General features: G+C 44.6%; 2 protein-coding genes across 16 annotated transcripts in view; one reads left to right on the forward strand and one right to left on the reverse strand.

Annotated features, from left to right (window-relative positions):
• Positions 1–17,970, reverse strand: part of LOC118358677 (protein unc-13 homolog A-like) — a 101,200-nt gene that overhangs the window by 6,133 nt on the left and 77,097 nt on the right. For 4 of the 6 annotated variants that reach the window (XR_008080212.1, XM_052480533.1, XM_052480532.1 and 1 more), the window contains 4 exons: positions 16,214–16,337; positions 8,754–8,810; positions 8,517–8,597; positions 7,435–7,582 (listed from right to left, as the gene is read on the reverse strand). Coding sequence is in view for 3 of the 6 variants with exons in the window: in XM_052480533.1 (XP_052336493.1) it covers positions 7,435–7,582; positions 8,517–8,597; positions 8,754–8,810; positions 16,214–16,337 (410 nt within the window). In the remaining 3 variants the exon portion in view is untranslated. Of the gene's footprint in view, positions 1–4,447; positions 4,602–7,434; positions 7,583–8,516; positions 8,598–8,753; positions 8,811–15,107; positions 15,172–16,213; positions 16,338–17,970 lie in introns of those variants that run through there. The other 2 variants (XR_008080213.1, XR_008080214.1) reach the window with 2 other exon arrangements.
• LOC127912039 (uncharacterized) lies at positions 11,410–15,056 on the forward strand. 10 transcript variants are annotated; one of them, XM_052480540.1, is made up of 6 exons: positions 12,475–13,087; positions 13,435–13,620; positions 14,097–14,189; positions 14,304–14,396; positions 14,586–14,678; positions 14,769–15,056. In XM_052480540.1, exons 1-6 carry the CDS (start codon positions 12,896–12,898, stop codon positions 15,054–15,056), a joined length of 945 nt encoding a protein of 314 aa, XP_052336500.1. In that variant the 5' UTR covers positions 12,475–12,895. The 10 variants fall into 10 exon arrangements, 6 of the variants coding, with proteins under 6 accessions (XP_052336500.1, XP_052336496.1, XP_052336495.1 ...); XM_052480535.1 differs by having other exon boundaries at positions 12,489–13,087; positions 13,342–13,620; XM_052480537.1 differs by having other exon boundaries at positions 12,494–12,994; positions 13,342–13,620.

Consider the following 17,970-nt stretch of genomic DNA (forward strand, 5'->3'; position numbering starts at 1 on the left):
TGATCCAATGTTGACCTAAATGACTAATGATGATAAATACAATCCACCTGTGTGTAATCAAGTCTCTGTATAAATGCACCTGCACTGTGATAGTCTCAGAGGTCCGTTAAAAGTGCAGAGAGCATCATGAAGAACAAGGAACACACCAGGCAGGTCCGAGATACTGTTGTGAAGAAGTTTAAAGCCGGATTTGGATACAAAAAGATTTCCCAAGCTTTAAACATCCCAAGGAGCACTGTGCAAGCGATAATATTGAAATGGAAGGAGTATCAGACCACTGCAAATCTACCAAGACCTGGCCGTCCCTCTAAACTTTCAGCTCATACAAGGAGAAGACTGATCAGAGATGCAGCCAAGAGGCCCATGATCACTCTGGATGAACTGCAGAGATCTACAGCTGAGGTGGGAGACTCTGTCCATAGGACAACAATCAGTCGTATATTGCACAAATCTGGTCTTTATGGAAGAGTGGCAAGAAGAAAGCCATTTCTTAAAGATATCCATAAAAAGCGTTGTTTAAAGTTTGCCACAAGCCACCTGGGAGACACACCAAACATGTGGAAGAAGGTGCTCTGGTCAGATGAAACCAAAATTGAACTTTTTGGCAACAATGCAAAACGTTATGTTTGGCATAAAAGCAACACCCTGAACACAACATCCCCACTGTCAAACATGGTGGTGGCAGCATCATGGTTTGGGCCTGCTTTTCTTCAGCAGGGACAGGGAAGATGGTTAAAATTGATGGGAAGATGGATGGAGCCAAATACAGGACCATTTTGGAAGAAAACCTGATGGAGTCTGCAAAAGACCTGAGACTGGGACGGAGATTTGTCTTCCAACAAGACAATGATCCAAAACTTAAAGCAAAATCTACAATGGAATGGTTCAAAAATAAACATATCCAGGTGTTAGAATGGCCAAGTCAAAGTCCAGACCTGAATCCAATCGAGAATCTGTGGAAAGAACTGAAAACTGCTGTTCACAAATGCTCTCCATCCAACCTCACTGAGCTCGAGCTGTTTTGCAAGGAGGAATGGGAAAAAATGTCAGTCTCTCGATGTGCAAAACCAGGGAAAGTCAAATGGACGGAGGGCCAAATAAAAAAATTTAGCTACAAGCCGACGGACTGTTCGAATGTTCATTGAAAAATTTTTAAATGACGCATATAGTCTAGTGAACCTAATTGAACCTACTGAAAACCTAACAAATATATTCCAATATGATCAGATAAATAAAGCAATATTTTCTTATGGCTCTGTCAGTAATCTTTAATTTTCAACAGACACAAAAGACAAATTTCCTTTATATAAAAATCCCCATAACATGAACATTAAATGAAAGAAACCGGTATTCAAGGCACCATCAGTAGCCTATATTTTCTATTTTAGCAAAAGTGGGCTAAATTTACTTCAAAGAAAAAATCAATAATAGCAATTTTCTATCATCCACTCAACTGAAATATTTTTAAAATATAATTGGATTGAAATACAATAAAATAAAGTGCAAAAATCTATTAATCAAAAACAACACTTTGTTTAAGGAGAAGTAACATGCAGTGAAAACAAATATTAAACTTTAAACTTTGAGTAAACTCTAAATATGATTGCACTAATGTTCAGTTTGAAAAATCTTTTCTTCAAATGTTCGGGGTATCTGTGATTGCAGCATGTTTGGCCCTCACCACTGCACTTGTTTGAGGTTGAGGGTGATACTTGGTGGTGTCCCATCTTTTCCACAAGTTGTTCACTTCTGTGTGATGTTTTGTTCAAGTTCATCAAAGAAAACAGTTGTTCACACAGGTATGTGCTTTTTGAGCAGCCTGGAATTGGAGGTCAATCAACTCCATTTGGAGGTTTGGTGGTGAGCTTTCCACGTCAACAGCAAATGGGTTACCGAGCAGTTCCAACCTGCTTTTTGTGCTTCAAAGTCAGCAAATAAAGTCAGCGGCAAGCATACCTATTTTATCAGCCAACTGTGCACTCGGGAACGCACTGGTAGAGAGCTTCTCTTTCATGGTCTGGCAGCTGGGAAAGTGGCTCAAATTTTCTTTCCGCATCTGCGTCTCCCAAGAGTCAGTTTGGTTTTAAATGCCTTCACTGTACTGTACATATCAGAGATGACACGATCCCGACCCTGCAGCTGCAAGTTCATTGCATTCAGATGACTTGTCACACAGAAAAGCCATTTCACACAGAAACATTTCGTTGAGTTGTGTTGTGTCTTTCCCTTTGCTGTCCAAGAACAGACACATCTCCTCACGAAGCTCGAAACATCTTTGAAGCACCTTTCCCTGGCTTAGCCATCGCACCTCTGTGTGATAAGGCAAATCACCATGCTCCGTTTCTAACTCCGTCAGAAATGCCTGAACTGGCGGTGATTCAAACCTTTGGCTCTGATAAAGTTAACTGTGCGCGTGATGATGCTCATTACATGCTCCATTTTCAAGGCTTTACCGCACAACGCTTCCTGGTGTATGATACAATGATAAGCTGTCAGCTCACCTGGCGTTTTCCTCTTGCATCTTTTCCCGTATCTTCGCCACCAGTCCGCTCCTGTGTCCACACATCCAGGTGCTCCGTCGGTTGTCAAACCCACGAGTTTTTCCCAAGGCAGCTCCATCTCATTTACACATCTTGACACCTCTTCATACAAATCATGCCCCGTAGTTGTGCCATGCATAGGACGTAAAGCCAAAAACTCCTCTGTCACGTTCTGGAGTCCACTCCGCGGATGAAAATTGACAACTGGGCAATGTCAGAAATGTCGGTGCTCTCATCCACAGCCAAGGAATATGCAATGAAATCTTTTCCCTTTTCACAAGCTGCTCTTTTAATTGATGGACAACTGGTCTACTCTCTCGGCAATGGTGTTTCTGCTCAGACTCACATTTAAAAAGTTGCCTTTTTCTGGGCAAACTTCGTCACAAACTTTAATCATGCAGTTTTTGATGAAATCCCCCTCCGTAAATGGCCGGGCTGATTTAACTTCTGCCAAAATAAAACTGGCCTTGACAGCAGCCTGGCCTTGTGATTTGGCTTTTTTGAACAGAGCCTGTCGAGAGGCCTTTTGTTCCATGTCCATATTCTTGTTTTTGTCCGCGTGTTTCGTTTCATAATGTCGTCTCAGATTATACTCTTTCAGTACCGCCACACTTTCTCCACACAGAAGACACACAGGTTTTCCAGCTACCTCCGTGAACAAATACTCCGACTCCCACCTTGTTTGAAACCCCGGTTCTCAGTGTCCACCTTCCGTTTTGCCATTTTTGATGGGTATCTGAAAGTTAATTTTACTGTGATGCTGACAACTGCTGTGCCAATAAATATTGAAATGAAGCAGCCTACTGCTCGGTGCGTCACCGTTGCATTGTTGTAGTATTGGTGCGTGTAAAAGATCTGCGGGCTGCCGGCTTGCTGCGGTCTGCGGGCCGGTTCTAATAATAAATCAAGATCATCCCAGGGGCCGTAAAAAACCTTCTCGCCCGCGGGCCTTGACTCTGACATATGTGTGCAAAACTGATAGAGACATACCCCAAGCGACTTACAGCTGTAATCGCAGCAAAGGTGGCGCTACAAAGTATTAACTTAAGGGGCTGAATAATTTTGCACGCCCAATTTTTCAGTTTTTGATTTGTTAAAAAGTTTGAAATATCCAATAAATGTCGTTCCACTTCATGATTGTGTCCCACTTGTTGTTGATTCTTCACAAAAAAATACAGTTTTATATCTTTATGTTTGAAGCCTGAAATGTGGCAAAAGGTCGCAAAGTTCAAGGGGGCCGAATACTTTCGCAAGGCACTGTAACTGGTCATCCCCAAAGCCAACACTTACTTTGGCAGCCTTTCCTTCCAGTTCTCTGCTGCCAATGACTGGAACAAATGGCAAAAATCTCTGAAGTTTAAGTCTTATATCTCCCTCTCTAACTTTAAGCATCAGCTGTCAGAGCAGCTTACCGGTCACTGTACCTGTACACAGCCCATCTGTAAATAGCCCAGCCAACTACCTCATACCCCATATTACTTACCCTCTTGCTCTTTTTCACCCCAGTATCTCTACTTGCACATCATCATCCGCACATCCATCACTCCAGTATTAATGCTAAATTGTAATTATTTCGGCCTCTATGGCCTATTTATTGACTTACCTCCCTACTCTTCTACATTTGCACACACTGTACATAGATTTTTTCTATTGTGTTATTGACTGTACGTTTGTCTATGTGTAACTCTGTGTTGTTTGATTTTGTCGCACTGCTTTGCTTGATCTTGGCCAGGTCACAGTTGTAAATGAGAACTTGTTCTCAACTAGTTTACCTGGTTAAATAAAGGTGAAATAAAAACAAACACTAAACATGTCTATAGAGTGCTTGTTATCTTGCGACTACAAGGGGAATTGTGCCCAGAAAGCCAACAGGATTTGAACTGCACTTGACCAGGGAATGTCTGTACCTCTCCACACAACACAGGATAGCCTTGGGCCTGGGTTTGGGCTCTAGGGCTACGAGTTCTTCGTTCCATGCTGATAGGCCTGGGGGTGGTGAGCGTTAGGGGGATACAGGCAGGGCCCTGTAGCGGGCTCCAGTCAGGCACGGACATCGTTTGTCTGGGAGGGAGGAGAGATGATGATGGAAATTGTAGGTAGGTCGGTTGACTGACTGACTTTCTTTCCCTAAAATGTGAGTTTGTACTTATTTATGTCTTAATCAGTGGTGACTGAAAAACGTTAGTGTGCCGGTGAGTTCTATAGGAGGGCAAACACAAGTTCTGTCTCTGGCCAGGGGCATGATGGGACTGTCCGTCCTCAAGTCACTCAGAGGGTCAGAGGGTGCAGCACAAAACTTTTTTATTTGGAATAAAAGCAAGCTCAACTGATTATAATTAAACAGCTGCACAATACAGTACAAATTAGAGGGCTTCTTTATTGGAGTGTGTCTGAATCTCTGAGGAGGAGGAGACGTGAAATCAGACCCCCAGAAAGTCCCTCAGCTCTAATATACACTACCAGTCCAAAGTGTGGACCCACACACTTATTCAAGGGTTTTTCTTTATTTTTACATTGTAGAATAATAGTGAAGACATCAAAACAATGAAATAACACATATGGAATCACGTAGTAACCAAAAAAGTGTTAAACAAATCAAAATATATTTTATATTTGAGATTCTTCAAAGTAGCCACCCAGCTTGACAGCTTTGCACAATTTTGGCATTCTCTCAACCAGCTTCATTAGGTAGTCACCTGGAATGCATTTCTATTAACAGGTGTGCCTTGTTAAAAGTTAATCTGTGGAATGTCTTTCTTTCTTAATGCATTTGAGCCAATCAGTTCTGTTGTGACAAGGAAGGGTTGTTTTTCAGAAGACAGCCCTATTTGGTAAAAGACCAAATCCATATTATGGCAAGATCAGCTCAAATAAGCAAAGACAAACAACAGTCCATCATTACTTTAAGACGTGAAGGCCAGTCAATCCAGAACATTTCAAGAACTTTCAGTTTCTTCAAGTGCAATCGCAAAAAACATTAAGTGCTATGATGAAACAAGCTCTCATAAGGACCGCCATAGGAAAGGAAGACGCAGAGTTACCTCTGCTGCAGAGGATAAGTTCATTCAAGGTAACTGCACCTCAGATTCCAGCCCAAATAAATGCTTCACAGATTTTAAATAACAGACACATCTCAACATCAACTGTTCAGAGGAGACTGCGTTAATCAAGCCTTCATGGTCAAAATGCTGCAAAGAAACCACTACTAAAGGACTCCAATAAGAAGAATAGACATGCTTGGGCCAAGAAACACAAGCAATGGACATTAGTGGATATCTGTCCTTTGGTCTGATGAGCCCAAATTTGCGATTTTTGGTTCCAACTGCCGTGTCTTTGTGAGACGCAGAGTAGGTGAAAGGATCTCTGCATGTTTGGTTCCCACCGTGAAGCATGGGGGAGGAGGTGTTATGGTGTGGAGATGCTTTTCTGGTGACACTGTCAGTGATTTAGTTAGAATTCAAGGTATTCTTATTTAGAATGCTACCACAGCATTCTGCAGCGATATGGCATCCCATCTGGTTTGCACTTAGTGGGACTGTCATTTGTTTTTCAACAGGACAATGACCCAAAACACACCTCCAGGCTGTGTAAGAGCTATGTGACCAAGTACTGCATCAACCCAATTGAGATGGTTTGGGATGAGTAAGACAGCAGAGTGAAGGGAAAGCAGCCAACAAGTGCTCAGCATATCTGGGAACTCCTTGAAGACTGATGGAAAAGCATTCCTCATGAAGCTGGTTGGGAGAATGCCAAGAGTGTGCAAAGCTGTCATCAAGGCAAAGGGTGGCTACTTTCAAGAATCTCAAAAATAAAATATATTTAGATTTGTTTAACACTTTTTTGGTTACTGTATGATTCCATATGTGTTATTTCATAATTTTGATATCTTCATTATTACTTTACAATGTAGAAAGTAGTACAAATAAAGACAAACCCCTGAATGAATAGGTGTGTCCAAACTTTTGACGGGTACTGTACCCTGACAAAGAGAGCGCCACTGCTGATTTTACGATTCTGTGTTTTGCCGAAGGGGAGAAGGAACTGTCACCTCCTGTCACTGCTGGAGGGACCTGCCCTGGGGAGGGATGACTGGCCACTTTGCGTGCGTGCGCGTGCGTGCGTGCGCGCGTGTGTGTGTGGGGGGAATATGGTATGTCAGGGAGCCCTTCCAGAAAAACTGATCCACCTGTCATCATCATCATCACTCCATCGTTCAAAAAGGAGGAGGGGTAAACAAAATAAGCAAAACAGAAATCCCCAACTATACAGGAGACTGACCCTGTGGTTCAAATAAGATACTCTTTCAAACGGTCAGTCAGAGATGAACACCCAGCCACTCACACACACTCCTTTTGTCCAGTCATTGTCTGACTCACTCGTTCACGTTCAGAATCTCTCGTTAATTCAATCTCAAATACCTGTCTGATCACATAACGCGTTTCTCTTTAAGCTCCCGGAGAGCCTGAATAGAGAATTAAATGTTTTATAACCCGGAGAGAAAGCACCCCTCTAAAGCAGTTGGTTCTACAACACCACTGAAATATTTAACAGGAAATAAAATAGTGGGTTTCTGGGAAACTCTGGAGTAACCACAACACAGGATATGTTAGAGAATGTCTCTGATACATAACAGCACAGAAGGCAAACAAGGACACACGGAGCTATGGCATCATATTACACTCAGTAAGTGGCCATATTACACACATCAATGTCCATTAAGCACAGTGAGAGAGAAACTGACTGTACGGAGGTGGAGGAGAGAGGAAGGAAGTAAAGAAATGGAAGACTTGAGAGTGAGGTGAAAAGAGGCAGAAAGAGATTAAGAGACAGAGAGAGAGAGAGAGAGAGAGAGAGAGAGCAATAGAGAGAAAGAGGGGTTGGAGAGGCACCCTACCTTGTGCGATCTGAGATGAAACAAAGGTCTTGATGAGTTTGTCTGTGGCCTGGGTGTAGAGGGACAGGGCGTAGTGTAGAGACAACAGGTCAGGACTCTTCTCCAGGAAGGTCTTTTTCAGACCCACCCCTCCAGCATGGAAGTATTGCTACAGTAAGGCAGAGAGAGAGAGAACGAGGGAGAGAAAGAGAACGGGAGAGAGAGAGAAAAAAAGAGGGAGAGAGAAAAAGCAAGAGGAAGAGAGAGAAGGAGGGAGACGGGGAGAGAGAGAGAAAGAGAGAGAGAGAAAGAGAGGGAGAGAGAGAGAGAAAGCAAGAGGAAGAGAGAGAAGGGGGGAGAGAGAGAGAGCGAGAAAGAGAGAGGGAGAGAGAGAAAGCAAGAGGAAGAGAGAAGAGAGAGAGAGAGAGAGAGAGAGAGAGAGAGAGAGAGAGAGAGAGAGAGAGAGAGAGAGAGAGAGAGAGAGAGAGAGAGAGAGAGAGAGAAAGCAAGAGGAAGAGAGAAGGGGGGAGAGAGAGAGAGAGAGAAAGAGGACACAGAGTCCGACTATAGTTGTTTCCAAACTAGGCTGAAGTGTGTTGAGTGTGCACTACAAGACCCATATGTCCTTGAAATAAATGACATGCAGATACATTTCAGACATTATACAGACATTTCAATCCTACTACTTCATTTTTCTGAAAGCCACACCTTGACGTTTCCTGATACACGGCTATGTTAGCACACTATGGTTTCAATCTCCATAGGCATACTATACTCAGGCAGAGACGTAGTTGTCATTGGCTCACTGACAAGCCCTTATTCAAATGATCATTATAAATAAGCTGCGTTTACCTCAGCTTCATCTGCCTTAAATTACACTACACAGGAAACTTCACAAACTGAATCACAGACCTGTCTGCTACAGTTAGACAGGACATGGCTGGGAAAATGAGTTTTTCATACATCTTGAAAATCATTTTTCTAGATTAGGGTTGTTTAACTGTACTAGCCTAAAGCCAACACTTTTACTGACTTCAATGGAAGTTCCTAAAATTACCCCTCTAGCTTAGGTTCAGGAGAAAGACAGTAGTTTTGGGTTGTACCTTGATGGTGTCCAAGGCCAGTTCTATCACAGCACACTGTTTAGGGGACAGGGCTTTGGCCTCCTCACGACCCATGTGCTCCTGAGAAACAAACACATAGACAGGTTAACAACACAAAGAAATAACTCTTAAATGCAGATCGTATTAAATACAGAACTCTTAAATGCAGATCGTATTAAATACAGAACTCTTAAATGCAGACAGTAGTAATGTGGCGTGAGACAAGATGTGTGGTACCTTTATCTTGGAGAGCTGTCCCAGCTGCTTGGCAGCGTTGGAGATGAGCTGAGTTCCCTAGAGGCGAGCAGAGGTAAAACAGAGGGAAGAGGACTTCATTATGATCACCACGCAGGGTAGCAGTCACGTCATGTCACAAAAGACGGACAATTGTCACATTCACACTCCAAAACTCCCTCAACACATTACAGGACTTTCAGAAATACTAGCTGTCATACTAGTCATTATCTTTTTCACACACACACACACACACACACACACACACACACACACACACACACACACACACACACACACACACACACACACACACACACACACACAGAAGACAGGAGCTCAGCCTATTGTAAGTAAGAGCACACACACGCAGAGACACACACACGCACACAATACACACTCAGACAGACAGTAAATGCAGAGGTTCAACCAAGCCAGCAAGCCCACCGCCTTCACAGTAGCACTGTGTGATATATCCTGTATCTATGAGGACTCTGTGATACTCTGTTAGCAGAATATACCACTAAGTGCCCCACACAGCACCCATCACTCTGCGGTTACATCTTATCTCTAAGAGAACACTCTTCAAATAGAGAACAGACTAAACAAACAAATCATTATACTCCTACGAAAAGACAACACCAAGAAGGGTTCCACTCTCATCTCATAAATGTGGCTTATCAAATCATTTACGCCATCATGGACGTTCAATGCAAGTCGGTTGAGGAACAGCAGTCATGGTCAGGCAACGAGCAAACAGCAGTCCTTTGGGGTGTTTGTTAGTGTGCTAACGGTGTGTACTGTAACATCAATGCTCCATGTGTCCAGTAGTAGTTGGGCTGTGTGGAGGCTCGGATACAGGCAGCTCCAGGTACGTCTACAGAACTGTATGAGAATCTGGCAAAGAGGAAAAGAGAGAAAAGATCGCTTCCACTGCTTTGAATATGACAGACAGGCGGGGAAAAAACGGAGAAAAGAGATATTGAGCTAGAGTGGGTTTAGTCCTTACATCACTGTGACAAGCAAGCTTCACCCTCCCCTGTAAAGAGAGGACATTGGTTAATACTTCAGGAAGGGTCCTGTCCCCACAGTTTGATTGGCTGACTGACTAATGGAGCGGACTTCTTAGTAACTGTCCGTCTGCTAGGCTAATGGATATGGTTCAAAGCCAATCAGTCCTAATTTCTAATGAGTCAGATAATGTAATCCAGCAAAGTCTACAGATCAAAATCGATGTATCAACATAATGTAATCCAGAGGTCTATGTTTTGTCGTGGTCATGTTTTCATCATGTATCATTGAGCAGTCTTGGTAATGAGCCCATTCTAGCTTCAGATAAAGACAGAAGGCCACTGACGGCCAGAAACATCTCCACCAGAGAGATCAAACATTGAAAAAAATATATATTTTTAACCTCTCTGGGATAGGCGGGACGCTTGCGTCCCACTTGGCCAATAGCCAGGGAAAATGCATATTCAAATAACATACTATAAAAATCTAACTTTCATTAAATCACACATGCAAGATACCAAATTAAAGCTACACTCGTCGTGAATCCAGCCAACATGTCAGATTTCAAAAAGGCTTTTTGACGAAAGCATAAGATGCTATTATCTGATGATAGCACAACAGTAAACAAAGAGAGAGCAGCATATTTCAACCCTGCAGGCGCGACACAAAACGTAGAAATAAAATATGAATCATGCCTTACCTTTGACGAGCTTATTTTGTTGGCACTCCAATATGTCCCATATACATCACAAATGGTCCTTTTGTTCGATTAATTCCATCGATACATATCCAAAATGTTCATTTATTTGGCGCGTTTGATCCAGAAAAACACAGCTTCCAACTTGCGCAACGTCACTACAAAATATCTCAAAAGTTACCTGTAAATTTTGCCAAAACATTTCAAACTACTTTTGTAATACAACTTTAGGTATTTTTAACCGTTAATAATCGATCAAATTGAAGACGGGATGATCTGTGTTCAATACAGGAAGAAAACAAACTGACTCTACTTTTCAAGTCATGCGCCTCTCTCAAAAAGTCCACTTCAAGTGACACTCATTCAATATGGCCTTACTTCTTCATCAAAGGAATAACCTCAACCAATTTCTAAAGACTGGTGACATCCAGTGGAAGCGGTAGGAACTGCAAACAAGTCCCTTAGAAATCTGGTTTCCCAATGAAATCTCATTGAATACACAGTGACCTCAAAAAATGGTTTGTCCTCGGGGTTTTGGCCTGCTAAATAAGTTCTGTTATACTCACAGACATGATTCAAACAGTAACATATAACATATACTAATAATATGCATATCTTATATTCTGGGGATGAGTAGCAGGAAGTTGAATTTGGGCACGCTATTTATCCAAAAGTAAAAATCTTGCCCCCTATCCCGAAGAAGTTGTGAGAAAAATTCTAGTTATTCTAGAAAAGTAAGTTAAAAAAACAGCAATCCAGATGTTACAGACTAGGGACGATACAATTGAGAAAACACAACAACATTTAAAGCATTGAGAGGGTTTATGTGCTGTAGAGCAGAAGTGGGTTCTCAGACATACAGTAACAGTCAACAGTTTGGACACACCTACTCATTCAAGGGTTTTTCTTTATTTTTACTATTTTATGCATTGTAGAATAATAGTGAAAACATCAAAACTATGGAACAACACATATGGAATCATGTAGTATTTTGAAAGTTTGAACGTTTCTTCAAGTGCCGTCGCAAAAACCATCAAGCACTATGATGAAACTGGCTCTCATGAGGACCGCCACAAGAAAGGAAGACCCAGAGTTACCTCTGCTGCAGAGGATACATTTATTAGAGTTAACTGCACATCAGATTCCAGCCCAAATAAATGCTTCAAAGATTTTAAGTAACAGACACATCTCAACATCAACTGTTAAGAAGAGACTGCGTGAATCAAGCCTTCATGGTCGAATTGCTGCAAAGAAACCACTACTAAAGGACACCAATAAAAAGAATAGCCTTGCTTGGACCAAGAAACACGAGCAATGGACATTAGACCGATGGAAATCTGTCCTTTGGCCTGATGAGTCCCAATGTGAGATTTTTGGTTTCAACCGCCATGTGATTGTGAGACGCAGAGTAGATGAAAGGATGATCTCTGTATGTGTGGTTCCCACCATGAAGCATGGGGGAGGAGGTGTGATGGTGTGGGGGAGCTTTGCCCGTGACACTGTCAGTGATTTAGTTAGAATTCAAGGCACACTTAACCAGCATGGCTACCACAGCATTCTGCAGCGATATGGCATCCCATCTGGTTTGCCCTTAGTGGGACTATCATTTGTTTTTCAACAGGACAATGACCAGAAACACACCTCCAGGCTGTGTATAGGCTATTTGACCAAGGAGGAGAGTGATGGAGTGCTGCATCAGATGACCTGGCCTCCACAATCACCCGACCTCAAACCAATTGAGATGGTTTAGGATGAGTAGGACTTCAGTGTGAAGGGAAAGCAGCCAACAAGTGCTCAGCATATGTGGGAACTCCTTCAAGACTGTTGGAAAAGCATTCCAGGTGAAGATGGTTGAGAGAATGCCAAGAGTGTGCAAAGCTGTCATCAAGGCAAAGGGTGGCTACTTTGAAGAATCTCGCACTTTTTTGGTAACTAAATAGTTTTGATGTCTTCACTACTCTATTCTACAATGTAGAAAATAGTCTAAATAAAGAAAAACCTTTGAAAGAGTAGATGTGTCCAAACGGTTGACTGTTACTGTATGTCTACTGTATGTGTATGTGTGTGTCACCAGTACTAACCCCCACTTCTGGTATAGACCAGCGATGGTGAAAGTATATACCTTAGCTTATCGCTATGCTATTATGACTATCATTTGACAACAACAGGACATGGAAGCAAACCAGGACATATCAACACAGCAGGCCTGCAGAGACATACTGGGAGAATTACTACAGGGGAGTTGGGATAGGGGCAGGCACCAGGTATTAAGCCACAACATCAGAGTGACACAGAAAGGGAGCCCTGGGACCATATTCAAGAGAAGAACAAGGCAACACTGGGGGTGGGGCAGGGCAAAGGGCAGTATGAGGCAGGGGGGCGTCCGATTGGTGGGTTCGTATGGGGGAGAGTGGGGCCTTCTCTGAGTCAGTCAGGAATGCACCATGCAGCTGTCACCTCAGAGAGAGAGACAGAGGTAGAGGAGGACAGGAGAAGAGAGGAGAACAGAGAGAGGAGTAGAGGAACAACAGAGCAGGTAGAAGACAGAGAGACAGATAGGAGGAGTGAGGATGTGGGGGACAGGAGAAGAGAGGAGAACAGAGAGAGGAGTAGAGGAACAACAGAGCAGGTAGAAGACAGAGAGACAGATAGGAGGAGTGAGGATGTGGGGACAGGAGAAGAGAGGAGAACAGAGAGAGGAGGAGAGGAACAACAGAGCAGGTAGAAGACAGAGAGACAGGGAGAGTGAGGATGTGGGGGACAGGAGAGAGGAGGAGAGAGAACAACAGAGCAGGTAGAAGACAGAGAGACAGATAGGGAGGAGGAGGATGTGGGGGACAGGAGAAGAGAGGAGAACAGAGAGAGGAGGAGAGGAACAAGCAGGTAGAAGACAGAGAGACAGATAGGAGGAGTGAGGATGTGGGGGACAGGAGAAGAGAGGAGAACAGAGAGAGGAGGAGAGGAACAACAGAGCAGGTAGAAGACAGAGAGACAGATAGGAGGAGTGAGGATGTGGGGGACAGGAGAAGAGAGGAGAACAGAGAGAGGAGGAGAGGAACAACAGAGCAGGTAGAAGACAGAGAGACAGATAGGAGGAGTGAGGATGTGGGGGACAGGAGAAGAGAGGAGAACAGAGAGAGGAGGAGAGGAACAACAGAGCAGGTAGAAGACAGAGAGACAGAGGTAGAGGAGGACAGGAGAAGAGAGGAGAACAGAGAGAGGAGGAGAGGAACAACAGAGCAGGTAGAAGACAGAGAGACAGATAGGAGGAGTGAGGATGTGGGGGACAGGAGAAGAGAGGAGAACAGAGAGAGAGGAGAGGAACAACAGAGGGTAGGACAGAGAGACAGATAGGAGGAGTGAGGATGTGGGGGACAGGAGAAGAGAGGAGAACAGAGAGAGAACAGAGAAGACAGAGAGACAGATAGGAGGAACAACAGGAGAAGAGAGGAGAACAGAGAGAGGAGGAGAGGAACAACAGAGCAGAAGACAGAGAGACAGATAGGGAGTGAGGATGTGGGGGACAGGAGAAGAGAGGAGAACAGAGAGAGGAGGAGAGGAACAACAGAGCAGGTAGAAGACAGAGAGAGAGACAGATAGAGGAACAGAGAGAGAGGAGGAGAGGAACAACAGAGCAGGTAGAAGACAGAGAGACAGATAGGAGGAGTGAGGATGTGGGGGACAGGAGAAGAGAGGAGAACAGAGAGAGGAGGAGAGGAACAACAGAGCAGGTAGAAGACAGAGAGACAGATAGGAGGAGTGGTGGGGGACAGACAGGAGAAGAGAGGAGAACAGAGAGACAGATAGGAGGAGGAGAGCAGGTAGAGACAGAACAGACAGAGCAGGTAGAAGACAGAGAGACAGATAGGAGGAGTGAGGATGTGGGGGACAGGAGAAGAGAGGAGAACAGAGAGAGGAGGAGAGGAACAACAGAGCAGGTAGAAGACAGAGAGACAGATAGGAGGAGTGAGGATGTGGGGAGTTTGGAGAACAGAGAGACAGATAGGAGGAGTGAGGATGTGGGGGACAGAGCAGGTAGAAGACAGAGAGACAGATAGAGGAGTGAGGATGTGGGGGACAGGAGAAGAGAGGAGAACAGAGAGAGGAGGAGAGGAACAACAGAGCAGGTAGAAGACAGAGAGACAGATAGGAGGAGTGAGGATGTGGGGGACAGGAGAAGAGAGGAGAACAGAGAGAGGAGGAGAGGAACAACAGAGCAGGTAGAAGACAGAGAGACAGATAGGAGGAGGGATGTGGGGGACAGGAGAAGAGAGGAGAACAGAGAGAGGAGGAGAGGAACAACAGAGCAGGTAGAAGACAGAGAGACAGATAGGAGGAGTGAGGATGTGGGGGACAGGAGAAGAGAGGAGAACAGAGAGAGGAGGAGAGGAACAACAGAGCAGGTAGAAGACAGAGAGACAGATAGGAGGAGTGAGGATGTGGGGGACAGGAGAAGAGAGGAGAACAGAGAGAGGAGGAGAGGAACAACAGAGCAGGTAGAAGACAGAGAGACAGATAGGAGGAGTGAGGATGTGGGGGACAAAGGGGGGGGGCAGTTTGCAGCCACATATAGCAGAGGACTGACCACCCTTCACTAACCAACTGTGGGACAGACAGACACAATGACACGCAGGATGTGCCGTACTTACAATCATCTGTGGAGGAAGAGCAGTGGGAGTAGGATGTAATAACCAGATAGGAGGGTCAGTGATGCTGCACAGAGCCCCAGTTCAATCCTCCAAGCAGCAGTAATACACATATCAAATGGATAGGAGAGAGGGACAGAGTGACCTACAGTACTGAGACTGGAACTGCCCCTGTGGGACAAACCCACACTAGGCGGGTCTAACTGATAGAGATACAGGGCAACCATGCTACTATAGAATGATGTGAGGCTCTTTTGTTACCAAACAAAAATGACAACAGATATATCAAAAGCAAAATAAATATACCGGCTGCTGTCCAACATGAAAGGCTCAACAGTTGTATCAATGTCAATGTTGAGTTGGAAGTAGTTGAGTTTAGATGTTAGTTTGTGACTAGGAGCACCATCCTGGAGAACAGGGTTAGAATGACATTGTCCACTCCTTCCCATTTCCACTTTTGGGTTTCACCAAAATCTATGGAGTGAATGAAAGACTGGGGGTCTTTTTGTATGTGGCCTGGGGGCTGGGGAGAGGGGCATATCAGGCCCATCATTACTTAATAATCACCAATCAGATCTATTATTATACAGTCACTTGTAAGCATCTTATAATGTAGACAAAATGTCTGCCATCTATCTCAGCCCTACTTCTTCCCTGTCTAATGACTGTCCTGGCTGCTTACTGGGTGCGTATGTGGTAGAGTTTGTTGTATTAAATACTGTACTCAGAACAGATCAAATATTCATTATAAACTGGGTGGTTTGAGCACTGAACGCAGATTTTCTGACCGCTGTGGTATATCAGACCGTATACCACGGTTATGACAAAACATTTATTTTTACTGCTCTAAGTACAGTATGTTGGCAACCAATTTATAATAGCAATAAGGCACCTCAGGGGTTGTGACATTATGGCCAATATACCACGGCTAAGGGCTGTGTCCAGGCACTCCACATTGCATCGTGCTTAAAAGCAGCCCTTAGTCGTGGCAGGCATGTGAGTGTGACTGTGTTCATTTTGAGTGTATGTGACTGCAGGCATGTGAGTGTGTGTGACTGCGTGCATGTGTGCATGAATATTTGCATGCTCAGAAGGGTGTGTGTTCGTACCGTCTGGTCGGTGAGAGGGGGCAGGACGATGGTCCTCTCCATAGTGTTCATCACCAGTTTCCACAGCTCCTTCAGAACACGTTTCAGGACCGTCTTTTCACAGATCTTCGCAAACAGCGTCAGGCTGACAGGAGACAGAGCGAAGGTAGAAGAAGGAAGGAAGGAAGGAAGGAAGGAAGGAAGGAAGGAAGGAAGGAAGGAGGGAAGGAAGGAAGGAAGGAAGGAAGGAAGGAAGGAAGGAAGGAAGGAAGGAAGGAAGGAAGGAAGGAAGGAAGGAAGGAAGGAAGGAAGGAAGGAAGGAAGGAAGGAAGGAAATAATGAGCGACAGAAGGGAGTACAACAGCGCACCAGCCAAGAATTGACAAGAAATGGTGTTCAAACCAAAAGAGAAGAGAGAGAGATGACAGAGGAGACACAGAGAGAGATGACAGAGGAGACACAGAGAGAGATGACAGAGGAGACACAGAGAGAGATGACAGAGGAGACACAGAGAGAGATGACAGAGGAGACACAGAGAGAGATGACAGAGGAGACACAGAGAGAGATGACAGAGGAGACACAGAGAGAGATGACAGAGGAGACACAGAGAGAGATGACAGAGGAGACTCAGAGAGAGATGACAGAGGAGACACAGAGAGAGATGACAGAGGAGACACAGAGAGAGATGACAGAGGAGACACAGAGAGAGATGACAGAGACTCAGAGAGAGATGACAGAGGAGACACAGAGAGAGATGACAGAGGAGACTCAGAGAGAGATGACAGAGGAGACACAGAGAGAGATGACAGAGGAGACTCAGAGAGAGATGACAGAGGAGACACAGAGAGAGATGACAGAGGAGACTCAGAGAGAGATGACAGAGGAGACACAGAGAGAGATGACAGAGGAGACACAGAGAGAGATGACAGAGGAGACACAGAGAGAGATGACAGAGGAGACACAGAGAGAGATGACAGAGGAGACACAGAGAGAGATGACAGAGGAGACACAGAGAGAGATGACAGAGGAGACACAGAGAGAGATGACAGAGGAGACACAGAGAGAGATGACAGAGGAGACTCAGAGAGAGATGACAGAGGAGACTCAGAGAGAGATGACAGAGGAGACACAGAAAGAGATGACAGAGGAGACTCAGAGAGAGATGACAGAGGAGACACAGAGAGAGATGACAGAGGAGACTCAGAGAGAGATGACAGAGGAGACTCAGAGAGAGATGACAGAGGAGACACAGAGAGAGATGACAGAGGAGACACAGAGAGAGATGACAGAGGAGACACAGAGAGAGATGACAGAGGAGACACAGAGAGATGACAGAGGAGACACAGAGAGAGATGACAGAGGAGACACAGAGAGAGATGACAGAGGAGACTCAGAGAGAGATGACAGAGGAGACACAGAGAGAGATGACAGAGGAGACACAGAGAGAGATGACAGAGGAGACACAGAGAGAGATGACAGAGGAGACTCAGAGAGAGATGACAGAGGAGACACAGAGAGAGATGACAGAGGAGACTCAGAGAGAGATGACAGAGGAGACTCAGAGAGAGATGACAGAGGAGACACAGAGAGAGATGACAGAGGAGACACAGAGAGAGATGACAGAGGAGACACAGAGAGATGACAGAGGAGACACAGAGAGAGATGACAGAGGAGACACAGAGAGAGATGACAGAGGAGACACAGAGAGAGATGACAGAGGAGACACAGAGAGAGATGACAGAGGAGACAGAGAGAGATGACAGAGGAGACACAGAGAG

This window comes from Oncorhynchus keta, chromosome 26, assembly GCF_023373465.1.
Source record: "Oncorhynchus keta strain PuntledgeMale-10-30-2019 chromosome 26, Oket_V2, whole genome shotgun sequence".
NCBI lineage: Eukaryota > Metazoa > Chordata > Actinopteri > Salmoniformes > Salmonidae > Oncorhynchus > Oncorhynchus keta.